The following is a 16,324-nucleotide window of genomic DNA, read 5'->3' as shown; positions in this document are numbered from 1 at the left end:
GAAAAGTAAATGGTGGTGGACTTTGCACTACAACCTGTTTCAAACAGGTGAGTGATGTGACTCACATGCTGCTGCTGGTGTGACTCCTTGAGCTGGCCCTCCTGCTGCTCTTCTGACTAAAAGATCCCCCCATTCTGATCCCCCCTCGCTCCAGTCAATGGGCTGCCACTGGTACGGGTGTGTGTCTCACTCAGCTAGCAGGCATACTCTCCTGAGACTGTTCAGTGGGAAGCGCTGGTGCTCTGTTGTCACATTTCTTCCTCTCTCTCTCTGAGCAGGTAGGTCCCTCCCTGCTGGAGTCTCCTCCCTCAGCCTCCTGTCAGCAGCTGATACTACAGTGTAATAAAGTTGGGAGGGACCGACTTGTGTCCTGTATGCCCGGTTGTGTTGGGTAGAAGGTCTCCGCCATAAAAGATGTTGTGAGTCATGAGATAGAGTGGGAATTCATTCTTGTGTGAGGATGTGGCTTCGGGCTCTTTCAGAGATCAGGCTTGACCAGTTCCTAACACTGCAAAGTCGATCAGAGGAACACTGGGCCTCTGTTCTTTCAAGTGCGTTCATAATTTCTATTTTTTTGCAAAACAAAAAGTGATTCTTACTGCTCGGAGGATGAAATCAGCTGACGTGTTTTCATGGTCTGATGCATGGTAATGAAAACGTGCTAATAAATGAATGTTCTCAGTGTTGCAGGCCCATGTTAAACTAAACACTGGAATGTGTAGAGGCTGCTGTGTCAGTTAATGTTGCAGTGAGAAAATATGGGTATTCCTGAGACGACCATGTTTCCTCACAACGTACTCTCACAGGCAAGTGGCAAGTTCTCTTTAAGTCGAAGTTTGAAGCTGAAACAGATTCTCGCTTATTTGACATACATGTTGTAATATTCTGCTACTTAGAATCTTAGAGGTTTAAGAAAGCAGAAAGACATTTTGTTGATTCACCACATCTGTATTACAGGATCTATTTTCGTGTGATGAGAGTTTTTAGGTTTAAACCAACAGGAACATTTTAACACAGTGGCTAAAGTGTGCTGCTGCTGTGTCTGACTCTCTTAAAGTCACCTGGTGGCTTTGAGCTGAACACAGGTCAAAGGTCATGGAGCATGGTTGCCCCCTCGTTCATACCACGCATACATAAACCCAATCACACAGACGTGTAAATACACCGTGTCGTGTGCTGTATTTTTAAATCCGCTCAGACAAAGAAGAGGGAAGCGTCTCTTGCCTGCAGATAACAGGGGTGTGTCTGTACAAGTGTTTCAGGTATTCAGAGGATGTTCAAGTCACAAATAATCCAGATGAGTCAGAGGTGATGATTGAAAAGTATTTTCGGGCCATTGTTTATATTTTTCACTGCACAGTTTAACTTTCAGTTTACATTAAGTATTACATAAATAAAATTGTTAAGAGAAAAAAGAGATGTCTTTTATAATAAATACGACTTTAGCTTTTTCCATGTAAATGACTGAATATCAAAAGGACAACAGAAGGAGAGTTGGCACATTGAACCCACCTGCAGGACATATTTACTTACTGTCTCTACATGGATGTTTTTACAGAGTGAATGTAAAATGAAAGAATCAGGAACTGTAAAGGACGTAGTTTGGATTAGATTCAATTAGATTTATTTAATTAAAATATGCTGATGCAACAAAATAGACAAAATGTAATCTTATTAAATTAACTTATTATACATGAGGTTTAATCAAATCAACTAATATAGACAAGTACATTAGTTGAGTATATAAAGTTAGATATAATTCAATTCAATTCAATTGTGTTAAATTGATTACATTACATCAATCATATATTGTATATATGTATATTGAAATCATTAATTTAATTTAATTTAAATATATTTATTTGTGTTGAATAAATTAAGATGTTTAATTAAATTGTATAACTAATTTTGATTTGATTGAATCCTATTAATTCAATGAAGAATCTCAAATTTAATTGATTGAATTAAAATAAATGATTAAATGATATTAAATTAATTGATCCAAAATGAGTGAAACTAAATAAACAATTAACTTTAATTCCAGCCTCTTTATGGATCCTTAACTACAGCTTGATCACTATAATTCTTCAAATGAAACAATCTGAGAAGAAAAACTCATTCTTCGGTTGGTCCAGATCTGTCACTGAGTGAAACACATCAGCTGGTCGACTGTGAACACGACTGTACACTCCCTCTCTTTCCCTCCTCTGTTTTGTAGCAACCACACAATATAAGAGTAAGAGCAACTCTGCAACTTCATTATCATCCATAGTTTCCCGACAAAAGACAGGACATCATGTATTTCTAAAGTTTTCCATCATGGTCGAGGGCTGAGCTTGGCTGTGCTGCAAGCATCGGTCAGTGGAGTCTGTAATTTTGGAAAATATACCTCAGAAATAGAGTTCAGTGAAAAGCACGTCATGATGGTTTTGAACTGGAGTTTCGTTGTGTTCAGAGCTTGTCTGGTGTGTTGCATTACACAGAGCTGACCACAGCATGTTGCACTTTGAAATGCTGCTAACAATGTGTTCATCTGAGTGACTCAATCTGCTGCACAGCAAAGTCCTTGTACAATGTATGGAGTGCACATACACACAGGGTGATGGGAGTGATCCCAGTCACGTAATGAAGACAGCAGCTCCACAGATAGATGGAAGATTGGGATCTTTGCAGTCCACTCCATTAAGTTCTTTGGTGTTCAGATCATGAGATGAATTTAGAAACATCTTGTAGGAAACAATTAGGCTAAATAACTAGAAGGTCACTCCGTAGAGTGATTACCTCTGCCGAGGTCCAACAGTCTCCTTACGAAACCACATTTAAATTAACTAGATCCAGATTTTTATTTGGATCTGCACCAAATTGCTCCCACTCATGAAAATCAGACCGCTTAAGATGCCTGATTTCTTTCATCGAGATACATGAATTAGTCTCTGAGAAATGAACGAAAATGTAAAAAAACGTGCTCAGAATGTTTAATGAGTTCTCTTTTGGGTCAAGCCCCAACCCTCAACAAAGTTTCATGGAAATCGGTTGGATATTTTTTGCGCAATACTGCTAACAAACAAACAATCAAGCACAGACAAAAGGTAAGAGGTAAATACAATAATGCATTTCTTCCACTGTCAGTTACACATGGTCCCTCTCTCTTTGATCCAACTCTGTTGATTAGAGGCATGGAACACACACACACTTCCCATCAGACTCCCAGTCAGCCCCCTCAGCCGCGTCCGTCTGGCCAAATCTGAACCTTTTACATATTAGAGTAAAGCTCTCAGGCTGAAGACACAAGATTATACTATTTTAAAAAGTGACCTTGGACAGTAGTCAAAACAGTGTCCGGCTCAGTGAAAATGCACTTGTTGTGTGAGTGTCCATGTGAGGAGAAGAGAGATCAGGAAGTGGTGGGGGTTTTAAACGCTTCCATAAAGTTCACAGGTCATCCAACTTGATCTCTCCGGCTGAGAGGAAATGATCCTCATTCCAAGCACATTCCAATGGAAATACGTGTTTTACTAAGAAAAAGAAGGCTCATATAAAATCACTTTTGAGATTTAAAAAAGGAAATTAGATTTCCCTCTCAAGTCTTTTGCTAAATGTTTGTTTATGTGAAAATGTAGCAGATTATTTGGTCCAAGTCGTCGTAAGGCTTTGATTTGTGCATGTGAGGGAGAAATGACCCATGTTAGTAATGTCATACATGTGAAGGGTTTCATACATTCAGACCTAAATTCCTTTCCTCCAAACTGAATGGAAATTCCATCAGCGGCTTCCTCCCAGCGAGTGACTGAGTCAGAGGCACTGTTGAATGTCTTCCAGCCATGTCCGCTCCTGCTCAGGGCCCCAAGCCTCTGGGTGTGTCTCCCTGTGACCTCATCTCCCCAGAAAAATCCTCCGGAAACAACAGCAGCACGAACAGCCCACATGATGCCGCCTCCGTGCAACTTGTCCACAACCACAAACCAGACAGTTTGTGGAGAAACATCTCGCTCGGCTCATCATATCAACAACGCTGTTGGTGGTGCCTGTTCATTCAAGCGGAGTGTGTGTGAAAACTACAGCATCCTGTTTATGCAGCCTGGTCACTGCTGCCTGCTGTGAGAACTTCATTTTTTTGCTCAATCTGAAGCTTAACAACTCCTCAAACTTTCAGTCTTAACCTCACTGCTCTTTCCAAAGTTCAGTCCTTTCAAAACGTACTGACTAATTCTACCTCTAGTGCTAAAACAAAAAATCTCACGTGGGCAAACTTTCAGTTAGTCTTCACAAAAATAGCTTTAATGAACCAAACTGCTTTACACCTCAGGGCATCACACCCCCCACAAACTGCTGGGTCAACTAGTGAGAGGAATTATACATTTGTGAAAAGAAGCTTTGTGTTCATGCAAAAGACAAAAGCTCCGGCAGCAGGACCGTTAAACACCAGACACAGCACATTCAACGAGTCATTTGACACACAGCCGTCCAAAAATCAGCAGATCAATACTAGAGCACAGTTTACTAACGCAAAGCTCCAGTGTATTCTACTCAAAACTGATAACGGTGTACTTGACTGTGTCAATGTAAATCATACCTGGACCTCTCAGAGGATTGACGAGCTGTGACGTCCTTCACGGTGGATGGGGATGAAGTCCTGCATGGGTCAGTGACAGATGTCCTTCAGGGAGTCAGCGTTCAGACTGCTGGTGGAGTTGCTGCTCTCGGAGTGAAAATACTTGTCTCCTGTGTGTGGCGGAGCTCAGCCCATGTGGCTGGATGGGAAATGGGAAATGAACCGTCTGGGCAAAGAGCCAAGAGCAGAGTAGGTTTTAAAGACACAGCAGTTTCAGTGCTATATCAGGTTTGGTCCCACTTTCACTGTGGAAGTTACAAGTGAAGATATTTCTGCTGCTGCAGGTTGTCATTGTAGTTGTGACTGCATAAATATGACAAACCCAGTAGTTGCTAAAATTTGACCAAATTAAATTCTGATATCATTCAATTATAAAAAATGTTTAACTAAATAGAAGATGCCCTATGGCCCTTATCATGTGACACTCCAAACTGACATTTACGCTGTGTCTGGGAGTGTGGTTCAGCTCTGTTGTGTAACATGTCGAGGGTGAGTCTTTATGAAGTTGTGACAATGATTTATGCAGTGACAATGTATAATCACTGTGACCACATATAAGTCTCAGTGTGCCACTCTCTCACGGACCATGGCATGATGTCGCGTCAGGAGCGTTTCACCAGAGAACAGGTTATTTGTGGATACAAATCTAACAGTGATCAGCTTTTCATGTTAGAGAAACATCACGCAATATTGAGCTAAAGCTATTATTTTCACCTGTGTGTGTGTGTGTGTGTGTGTGTGTGGGGGGGGGGTATGCATCGCCTCATCTGACGCTTTAACTTCAGGTTGTGATGAATTTTCACACCAAAAATCAGATGTAGCTGAAAGGCTTATTTTTCGTTATGTGATGATCATTCGTAATGTTCAGAATGGTTCAAATCTAATGCCTGTTTTGGATACTTACAGCAGAGAGCAAGAGAAAGAGCTGAAGGAGGCAGCAAAATGGAGCCCAACACTGCAGATATAAATGGCAAACAAACATCTCTGATGTAATGGATTTAATGTGGAATAGGCCTGTAGACAGGACAGGAAAGGGGGCTTGAGCTAGACAGAACGATTCCATGACAATTTTCCAGATTTTCTTCAAGGAATGTTCGGAGAATTTCAAAGCCAGTTTTCTTCGATTTTACAGAGGAATTTTTCTGAAAATTTCCTGGGTATCTTCCTAAATTATTTACGGAACTTTTTAAGAAATCTTGTTTGGAATTTTATATTCTTTTTCAGGGAATCATGCACAAAGGATTTGTGATGATCAAAAACAAGTTAATTGGGCAATACCTGACATACCGAATGATGAAATTCATTCACTGCAAAGATATAGAAAATCAAAACTGAGCCGGGTCACTTTTGACCCATGTTGTGTATCAAATGGTTAATATTCTGTAGTATTTCTTAACATTTATCGGGTTAATGTCTTTCCGATTATTTAGGGTAATTTTTATTTCTGTTAATCTTCCCACACTTTTCCAATATTTCCCCGTATTATTGAAAGAGAAAGAGAAAGGATGTCAACTGTTAAAATCTGTATCTTGAATCAATAAATTAGAAGCTGGTAGTTATTTGAAAAGATTTCTGGGTATTTTTCTAGAATATATTTCTACATTTTTCAATTTATTTCCTTTTTTTGAGTGGGGGTATTTTTTCAATATTCTTCTGTATTCGTCAGTGTTTGTATCTGGCAGATGTTTGAAGTCTTTATTAAAAATATTTAGTGTTTTATCCCTTGTGTTGTTCCTGGGTCGGATTGACCCAGAGTGTGTGTGCCGCGGGTGTAACAAATACATCTGCAAGGGCTGCTCACTTTCGTGTGCGTCCTAATATGGGGTGGGCTATGTGAGGGGGCCAACAGCCGGGGGAAGCAGGGACAACACAAGGGTTAAGGGATATTTTTGTCAATTTTGCTGTATTTTTTTTATCACAAATTATCACAAACACAAACAGAATTTTTCTAAGCCAGTGGTAGAAAATAACTTAGACAATTTCTTACAATACTGTGCTTAATAACTATTTTGATGAATGTGTACTTTCCATTTTCAAAGTCAAAGTGAACTTTATTGTCATTCAAACCATACAACAAGTGCACTTTGTGCTACTTTGTGCCACCTATCACCACTACTCCACTTCACTGTTCCACTACATTTAGTATCTAATAGCTTTAGCAAGTGGTTACTTGGTTTGTTCATAGCAATATTACAAAATACCCTTGACAAACAAAACATGCTACCTTTTGTACACAAAGTAATTATATTTGAGCTCAAGTTTTACCCAATGCAAGGTTTGAAGTCATACACATATTAATGCACCAGTATTGTCATTGATACACATTATTTTTAAATGAGCCATTCATCACAATGAGTGGTTTTACTTTTGGTATTTTAAGTATCTTTGGATGTAAATACTTTTCTAATTTTACTGAAGACAAAACTTTTATACATTCTTTTTATTTCCTTTTCTTTTTCCTATTTCATGAATGTTTTATTGAGCTGAGGACAAATATAGATATAGTATAGTACTTATTGTCATTGCTCATTTTCATGATGTGATTTTTACCTCTGACAAAGAATGACTTGGGTATCATGGTTTAAAAGTTTTGCTGATTATATTAATGATATCGATCACATCACATAATGGCTCATCAGTCATTACACTGTGCAGAACACATGGCTTTCATCACTGACCTGGTGTCTCCCTCTAGTGTTTTTTTCTGAGAAGGCAACTGCAGCAGAGAGCCTTTCTACACATCTCCTTGTTGCTGTTATTACCTAAATCTCTTTGCATTACACAGGTTTGCTTTTTCATACAAGAGAATCACTTTTCTATATGACTTAACTTCATGTTCTCATCCTGTATGTTCTGAGGACAAGAGACAACACCAACAGCCCGCTGAGATTACAGCTACAGTATCTGGAGGTGTAGCGACCAAGACAAGTTTCAGGACAATCTTTGTCTGTGGAACACTGTCCCTGCTGGAGCATTGAAAACATACATGCACTGACAAACTTGTAATAATAATAATAATAATAAGATATGACATTGTTTACATAAAAATAGTAAAAACTGACATGAAAGCTTCACTTAAACTTTGCCCATTTACATGAAAAAGGTTAGAATTTCTCCAATATCAGTGCAATGCGTGATTTGCTGGTAACTGGTCTGTATTCATGTAGCACTTCTCTAGTCTTGATGACCACTCAAAGCTCTTTACAGTACAGTTCACCCATTCACACACACATTCATACAGTGCATCTATGTGCAGCACACATTGCACAGCCATACATTTAAGGTTCATTATCTTTTCCAAGAACTCTTCAGCACATGGAATCGGGGAGACTGGGATCAAACCATCGACCTTCTGGTTAGAGAACGACCTGCTCTATCTCCTGAGCCACAGCCGTCCCACATGAGCCACCTCAGATTGTAATTCACATCTCAAAGAATAAGATACACAAGGGCCCAGCTACCAAACTGTGACACTGCTCATTCACGTCCTCACCACGCTGTACTTTCAGGAAATACATGACTTCACCTCTTTCAGGCCCCAGGGAGAAGAAATCTGATCACGAATGACTTTGTACCACAGACTCATCACATACACCCCATCAGAAAACCCAGCAGCAAGCATCATCCCGCGGAGGCTCTGCAGCTGTCGTATAGCTATGAGGCCAAGATGACCGTCCACTGAGGAGCTGTGGTTTGTTTCTCAGTATGTGATGAGATCACTGTCATTCTCTCTGCTGCTGCCTTTTATATATACAGTAGATGAACAGGCTGGACATGATAATTTATGCAACTGCTCATAACCCCCTTCACACTGTAGCCTGGCAACAGGCCACAGGATAAAACCTCAGTCACAGATGAGAAGAAATAAAGGCCTCATAAAATCAAAATGTCATGTATTTCGTTTGTATTTTAGCCTGATGGCTCCCCAGATTTTTTTAAATCCCAGGTTCCTGTTCACAGTCATTCACTGTTGGCTGATTGTGCTCTTTACCACAACAGATATAACTAGGGCTACGTTGTAGAGCACACTGTCCGTCCCAAAAAAAAAAAATACGGACAGACAGACGGACGAAAAAAAAATAATTAAAAAAATCCGTCTGTCTGTCCGTCCAAAAAATAATAATACGGACAGACAGACAGACGGACGAAAAAAATAAATAAAAAAAAATCCGTCCGTCTGTCCGTCCAAAAAATACGGACAGACGGACGGACAGACGGACGTCCGTCCGTCCGTCCGTCTGTCCGTCCCAAAAAAAAGAAAATATAGACAGACAGACGAACGAAAAAAAATTCGAAAAAAATAAAATCCGTCCGTCTGTCCGTCCAAAAAAAATAAAAAATACAGACAGACGGACGAAAAAAATAAAAAAATAAAATCCGTCCGTCTGTCCATCCAAAAAAAATACGGACAGACAGACGGACAAAAATCCGTCCGTCTGTCTGTCCGTGTGTGATGTCGATCCTTACCTGCTAGTTGCTCATTACGGTCCACGCTATCAATTGCACATCGCACTGTGAAAATCTGTCAATCGAATGACAGTTGTAAAACAAAGCTTACTTCCTGTTGCCAGTAGGTGGCGCCATCACTATTATTACATACAGACATATAGATCTGTTCCAGTAGGGGCTCTGATGTAGCGTGAGCAATTTTGTGTCAATTGGACAATGTTACCACAACTTAATTTTCACACTGATCAGTAGGTGGTGCTATGACCCTGAACTAATATTAATATATGGAGCTGTTCAGGTCAGGATTGTGATCATAGGTCAGTAGTTTGGAGCCGGTTGGATAATGCAGATGGATTTACAAAGTACTTCCTGTTTTATGGCGAATCAGTAGGTGGCGCTATGACAGTGAGGAAATATTGACACATAGAGCTGTTCAGGCTTGGACTCCGATCATGAGACAGAAGTTTGGCGGTGATAGGACTGTCACAGCACATTGTGCTGTGACATCCACTGAGGTCAGTGGATGAGGAGGAATACATCCAAGTGTAAGACATGCAAAAAACAAGACATTTCCTGTTGCCACCAGGGGGCGCTGTGATCTTAAGTCATGATTTCTGTGTAGATGTCATCAGGCCGGGACTGTTGTCTTACATGTCTAGTTTGGATTCGATTGGACCATGTATGTCTGAGATACACAACCTCGTGTTTTGATGGCGTGTAATCAAAATTTGACGCCACGCCACGGTCACACCGTGTGACGAAAAACACGAAATTCGAGGTAGTTTATATCTCCATCTTGTTGAGATGACATTCATCTCAATATGAAGTTGATCTGATGAAAGCCCTGGGACAAGTTCGTCAAAGTAAAAATGTGGAAAATGTGGAAAATGGCCACTGAATCCAAAATGGCGGGCTTCCTGTTGTGTTTTTCACAATGCACCTCTAGACTTTTTTGTGCGTCTGGTCATGATACACAGGTGTCCCGATTTTTGTGAAGATCGGTGAAAGCTAACTGAGGGGCTTTTCCTTAGAAGGCGCTGTTGAGCCATTTTGCCACACCCATTTAAAATTACTCCAGAATTCAAATACTTTTTAGGGTTTTGAATTTCCTGCAAACTTTGGTGAGAATTTGAGCATGTCTAGGCCCTGAAAAAGCCCCAAAAGGGAAATACAAATCCTTCAATTTCGAAGGATTTGTATACAATAGGGCCTCCCAAAGTTCGGTGCTCGGGCCCTAATAAATAATGAATATAAGTCAGTTTATCTCAAATGTGTTCATGCGTAACGAAAATCCGATTATTCTGCAGGAGACACTCTCTTGACAACAAATGTTTCACACAACTACATGTACACAATCATTTTTTTTTTTACAAGTCCCTTCATCAATGGACACAAAAAAAGCTAAATTTGTTGTGAGGGGCTCGGTGTGTGTGTGTGTGTGTGTGTGTGTGTGTGTGTGTGTGTGTGTGTGTGTGTGCGTGTGTGTGTGTGTGTGTGTGCGTGTGTGTGTGTGTGTGTGTGTGTGTGTGTGTGTGTGTGTGTATGTTTATGAGGGCCAATTTTAAACCAATCAATGCAAGGACATTTTGGCTGGTCCTCACAAATTCAATGGGCTGCTTGAGGGTTAGGACCTGGTGTTAGGGTCAGGTTAGGGGCTAGGGAATGCATTATGTCAATGAGTGTCCTCACAACCACAGAGAGACGTGCATGTGTGTGTGTGTGTGTGTGTGTGTGTGTGTGTGTGTGTGTGTGTGTGTGTGTGTGTTACATCACTTGCAGTGCAGCCAGACGCCAGCAGCAGCATCCAGCAGCATCCAGCAGCAGCAGCTCGGAGGAAGGAGCGCACGGACCCATTTGGCCATATTGTGCAGCAGCTCTCCGCAAATCGGCTGCGTCACACCTAAAAAACACACACACACACTCATACACACTAATACACACATTCAGCAGCAGTGGAGCGATAAAGGCAGCACATCCGGAGAAAACTGTGACTGAGAAGGCGACTCCACAGATCTGGTAGGTGCTCGGATGCGGTAAATGGTGTTTTTTTTTCTTTGCTCCATCAGTGTCATCATGTCGAGACCGTGCGCGTCCTCTCCTGCGCCTTTGTGCTTCACAGGGGTTTCTCCCCCTGGCCCACAAAGCGCCTCGCATCATCAGCTGTATGTGTGTGGGGAAACATCAAGGCTCGTTTTTCATGGAACGTGTTTTTGGCAGAGGGAGCATCGGCACCATCTTTGGTTGAAGGCGTAATGAGCGCTTGTCTTCTCCTCTCAGGTTGGTGCTTTTTCTCCGTGTTGGGAAAATGGTGAAACTGGGGAATAATTTCAGCGAGAAAAACAACGGGAAGGTGGTTTCTGAAGACGGGTTTGACACCATCCCTCTCATAACACCACTAGATGCCAGCCAGCTGCAGTTTCCTGCACCAGATAAGGTGAGATTTGAGATTTTATACATTTCCATTGATTGAAAAACGGCCTTTAGATGTGTTTCTTTAATTACAAATGGTCCAATGAAGGAAAACAGCTATTAAGGGAACAAATGTTCATCGATGCAGATTTAATTTCATATGTAGAAAAGCAAAATAGAAAGGATTTCATCCCTCCTGCCTCTGTGAATCCTAATATCCTCATAAAGCTGTATCTGCAAGCTGATTGGATCTGTTCTCATATGTGTGTGTGTGTGTGTGTGTTTCTTCTTCCAGGTGGTGGTGAAGACAAAGGCAGACTATGACAGCGACAGCAAGAAGGGGAAGCTACGGTCTCCCAAAATCGCAGAGTTCTCCATCAGCATCATCGAAGGCGTCTCCGAGCGACTCAAAGTGAGAATCATGTGGCCGCCATCGTCTGTATCTCATGCATCATCCCATTTCCCAGCTCTCCCACACTCCCACACACATATGCCGGAGAGCAGACATCTGTCTCCCTGCAGCTCAGGACATTTGTCTCTGCTGTCATAATATTGTCTCTCCAAGTTTAGCTCAGACTCTGTGGCTTTCTCTGCTGAGGACACCCTCCCGTCCTGTGCCGCCTGTCATCTTGCCCGGGCTGCACAGGGAGACAATTTCACAATGATTCCCTTAACCCCGCCCTAAACCCTCATTAATTCAGCTGCTGCCATGGCGATGGCCTCCAAACGGCAGCATCACTCCAGCCTCCTTCAACGCCCCTTTGGCCAGCTGATGTGTCCTAGATCATTAAAACGGATTTAAAACACATCCCTTGCTCCAGCTCTGATTGGCCGACTTTTTCCTTGTATGTTTTAAAATTCATCAAACTCTACGTGCCTTGCATGCAGACTGCTCTCCCTCCACATTAAAAATCAACAGATGAAACTGTCAAGCTTCCTTTAGTAATAGAGCTTGAATTTTCAAAGATCTGGGAGGCAAAGAGGCACATCACTTTCTGTGAGAACACAGCTTGTATCCTCACATTGGTGCTTTGAAATGCTGCAGGCGGCTCTTTCATCAGAGACAGTCTCTTTCATAAGCTCCTGTTGCGTTGCTTCATACGTTTTGTACCGTCTGCTCCGCCGTGCAACTGCAGGACTCGCACCGACAGATGAAACTCCTTTTATTCATTGATACACGCTGTTAACAATCAATTCTGTGCCAAACAGACTGAGGAGCGGTACACAGAGCGGCCTCACTCCCTGTCGAAAGAAATCCTGAGGAATAATCAAACAGCACAGCACTCAAATGAAAATCAACATTTGCATCATGTTTTCAGTGTTGAAGCAGTTTAACCAAACAAACACAGAACAGTTTCTCCCCAAATCTCCACGAGCACTCAAGCAAATAAGCACATTTATTTTATACCGACTCACACACTGTCAACCTCTCTGACAATAATGAGGCGTTTTCTCCCACTTCACACAAACACCAGTAGCTGTTGCAGAAATCCCCAGAGAGGTGAGAGCTGGGCTGCACAGATGGTCACACAAGCTATTTCCCTGTCGAGTTACAGAATATCTTGTAGCCCTGACTGGCTGTTAGTCACTGTTACATATAAACACTCACTAATGTAGAGACACAGGATAACTCTGAACACCTCCGTGGATATTTCTGAGCTGCAGCCTCACGCTGCTCTTTAACCTGTAAAATAAATAAATGAAAAATAGTCGAGAAAAAGAATTTGCCATTACAATGTCCCCACAGTTTGCATGTTCTCTCTCTCTCTGTGTGTGTGTGTGTGTGTTTTTCTGCGGGTACTCCAGTTTCCTCCCATAATCCAAAAACATTCAGCTAAGGTGAACAGGAGACTCTAAATTTCCCGTAAGTGTGAATTATTGTATGTCTCTGTATGTTGGCCCTGAGATACGCTGGCGACCTGGTGTACCCCACCTCATGTCCAATGTCAGCTGAGATTGGCTTCAGCCCCCCCCCCGACCCTCAGAGGATAAGCAGTATAAATATTAGATATTATCTCCCCACTCATTTCTTTAAGACAGCTAGACTGGCTGAGTTATCACACAGGACGTGGTGTTGCTGATGACGGAGCTGTTGTTGTTGTTGTGTGTCTGCTCCTGTGTAGGTGACCTTGCTGGTGATCTGTGCCCTGGCCTTCCTCGTGTGTGTGGTGTTCCTGGTCGTCTACAAGGTCTACCAGTACGAGCAGCCGTGCCCCGACAGCTTCGTCTACACGGTAAACATCTACCAGCGACATTATTTGTGACCCTGTCTGATGTTGATATATCTATGAGTTACAATAAGTATGGCGGTAACACTAATCAGTCATCTACAGTACAGACACATATTTATTTCCAAATTTATCAAGACTTCATAATAAAACTGACTTCACAGGAGATTTCTCTTTATTTAGCCCCTTGATGAGTGATGAAGAGATTGTTTTGTTTTTTGGAATGACTTTGATATTACCATTTATCTTTTGAAGGTTAATCAGTTATCTTAATCAGCTTTTGGTGCAAATTTACCTTTTCAATTAACTTGAAATGAAGGTATGTAAATTAAAGAGTAGAAATATTCCTCTTGCTGCAGGATGAGCAGTCTTATTAATAAACAATAAAAATGTACCATCGCTCGGTTCAATATGCTGATAAGATTTGCTTTTACAGCCTTACTTGGAATGAATATGAGCTAATGTTATCAGACTTTCTAGTATATTTATGGTACAGACATTTATAGCTTTTTTTCAGTTATGTCACTGTTATTATTATTATTAGTAATAATAATAATAATAATGTTCTGGTTAAAAGCTGCAGCAGCTCGATCACGTGGGTCCCACTGTGTGACTTGTAGACTCAGTGATACTGTTCATCACAGTCTAATTAAAACTCTATGGCGGTGGAGTAATTGTTAATGAGGACTGGTTCTCGGTGAGAGCCTGATCTCACTGCGACAGGTACTTAAAAAAAGGAGCTCAGCTCGTATTCATTTCTTTCTGGTCTCTTTCTCATTTAAAGTGAGTTCTCTTCCTCTGTTGCTGCAGCTACGTTTTATCACCTGCTTAGTTTTCTTCTCACACAAATGTGAAGGGTTGATCACAGTTTGTCTCAGACTGTCATTGTACTTTCCTTCATCAGAATTTTTTCAACTTGTGTCGTTGTCAATTATGCTTTGTGCCAACTGATCTTTCATCTCTTGGTATTTTTAAATCTCGCTCTAACTGTTTTTCTCTCTTTTGAGCAGCAAGGACGCTGCATGCCGGCTGGGATGTACGGCAACTTCCCTCCCCAGGGCCCTGGGGGCCGCGGACGCCTCTTTACCCTCATCAACCACTACAACATAGCCAAGCAGACCATCACTCGGTCAGTATCGCCGTGGATGACCATCATGTCTGAGGAGAAGGTCACCCAGCAGGAGACGGAGACTGCTCAGAAGCTGGCTTAACCAACCTGGGGTCAGGAGGTGGGCTCACCTGCTGTAGGAAAAATAAATAATACGGTTGTGCCATTCAAGCAAACCTCGGAGTGTCATGGCTTTTTGTAGGGCGAAAAAAATCAACTTCTCGTTCCTGAGGTGCTGTGCTGCCTCATTGGTGTAGTTTGGTCAGCGGACGTGTAGCAGGAAATCTGTGGAACTGTCGAAAGTGTTTTTCAGCAAAGTGAGTCTTACAGTCGGGCAGACTCGCGGTTTGTTTGAATAGCATATGTTGTTATTTATTTACACTTCAAAACAAGAGTGGCATAAGTGTAGAAAAAAGCCACTGAAACACACACACACACACACACAGACACACACTCACTGTCTTTGTACATTTACACATATGTAAGAGAACTCACTTTAGTACTCAGATTGTGAAATGACTGTGAACCATCTAGTGTCTGCGTCGCTTGTTTTCACGCACATGCACGCACGACTCTAATAATAATAATAATAATAATACAGTTTTGCTTTGAACCTCTTCCTTTTCAGTTACATCATGTACTGATAGCGCATGTCAGACCTGTTGCGGTCCAGTAAGTTTGCAGCATATCTGCCGCTGAGGTCATAGTTTTACTGTCATGATATTGTGAATACATGAGGGTTGAACTGGAAGAAAACTGTTAACCAGCAAAAAAAACAACATTTTAATTGTTATTTAATTCAGGCCATTCTGCTCTCTGCATATAGTGCTGTTAAGGAGTTTATAGTATTTGATGCATCGTCTTTTTAACCAGCGTCAATGATTGTCTCGATTCATCTGAACTGTTTGTGATCACCATGTGCTTTCATTTGCTGCAGGCTACAGATTATTTAAAGGTTACTTTTCATAGCATACATTTTATGCTACTCTATTGAATGTTTTTGCATTGCTGGTGAAGACACTGTATTGTGCAATGCTTCGCATTGATTCATGTCACCGTTGATGGCTGGTGGTAGCCGTCACAGACGCTAGACTTAGGTTGATGTAGTGGAACAATCCGACAGTAGTTGCTTGTCCTGTTGCTTTTCCCCCTGTATTTGTCATTTGACTAAAACTGTCACAGATTCTGTACTTTTTTCAAACAATGTAATGATTACCATTGAAGTGCATTTGCTACATAAAAATGTTAAATTGAAAAACTGAAATAAAAGTGCCCACATTTCCCACCAATGTTCAAGTGGAATCCATGTGAGTAAAAGAGAATTTTCTTCAACTGTTTCAAGAATAAATTTTGTCATCAACACCGATGCTCTCACACAGCTCATGTTCTCTTGAGTTATGATCAAAGAGGCGTTTCTAAGCACTTCATATGAATATAGGTTAAACCTAATAAACAGAAATTATCAAGACTCAAACATGTCGAACGGCCTCTTTTCTTTGGCTAAGACGGGCCGTGACT

At 41.4% G+C, this 16,324-nt stretch overlaps 2 protein-coding genes across 3 annotated transcripts in view; one reads left to right on the top strand and one right to left on the bottom strand.

Annotated features, from left to right (window-relative positions):
* Nucleotides 1-4,727, bottom strand: part of tacc1 (transforming, acidic coiled-coil containing protein 1) — a 30,216-nt gene extending 25,489 nt beyond the window's left edge. The window contains exon 1 of one of the 2 annotated variants that reach the window (XM_035152629.2): nucleotides 4,574-4,727. Coding sequence is in view for 1 of the 2 variants with exons in the window: in XM_035152628.2 (XP_035008519.2) it covers nucleotides 66-133 (68 nt within the window). In the remaining variant the exon portion in view is untranslated. Of the gene's footprint in view, nucleotides 1-65; nucleotides 212-4,573 lie in introns of those variants that run through there. The other variant, XM_035152628.2, reaches the window with a different exon arrangement.
* Nucleotides 4,728-10,828: 6,101 nt separating this feature from the next.
* Nucleotides 10,829-16,138, top strand: LOC118104907 (neuronal vesicle trafficking-associated protein 1). Its single transcript, XM_035152199.2, has 5 exons — nucleotides 10,829-11,077; nucleotides 11,339-11,495; nucleotides 11,766-11,882; nucleotides 13,594-13,704; nucleotides 14,709-16,138. The coding sequence occupies exons 2-5, from the start codon at nucleotides 11,367-11,369 to the stop codon at nucleotides 14,907-14,909; spliced, it is 558 nt and encodes a 185-aa protein (XP_035008090.1). The 5' UTR covers nucleotides 10,829-11,077; nucleotides 11,339-11,366; the 3' UTR covers nucleotides 14,910-16,138.
* The last annotated feature ends 186 nt before the right edge of the window (nucleotides 16,139-16,324 follow it).

Source organism: Hippoglossus stenolepis, chromosome 3 (assembly GCF_022539355.2).
Source record: "Hippoglossus stenolepis isolate QCI-W04-F060 chromosome 3, HSTE1.2, whole genome shotgun sequence".
In the NCBI taxonomy this organism is placed as follows: domain Eukaryota; kingdom Metazoa; phylum Chordata; class Actinopteri; order Pleuronectiformes; family Pleuronectidae; genus Hippoglossus; species Hippoglossus stenolepis.
The sequence above is the reverse complement of the archived record's forward strand: the minus strand, read 5'-3'. Positions and strand labels throughout refer to the sequence as shown.

Excerpts from the sequence above, each read along its gene's own strand:
- LOC118104907 (XM_035152199.2), top strand. The coding sequence starts at position 11,367 with ATGGTGAAACTGGGGAATAATTTCAGCGAGAAAAACAACGGGAAGGTG. Across the intron at positions 11,883-13,593 it reads GCGTCTCCGAGCGACTCAAA|GTGACCTTGCTGGTGATCTG; the intron begins GTGAGAATCATG and ends GCTCCTGTGTAG. Across the intron at positions 13,705-14,708 it reads CCGACAGCTTCGTCTACACG|CAAGGACGCTGCATGCCGGC; the intron begins GTAAACATCTAC and ends TCTTTTGAGCAG.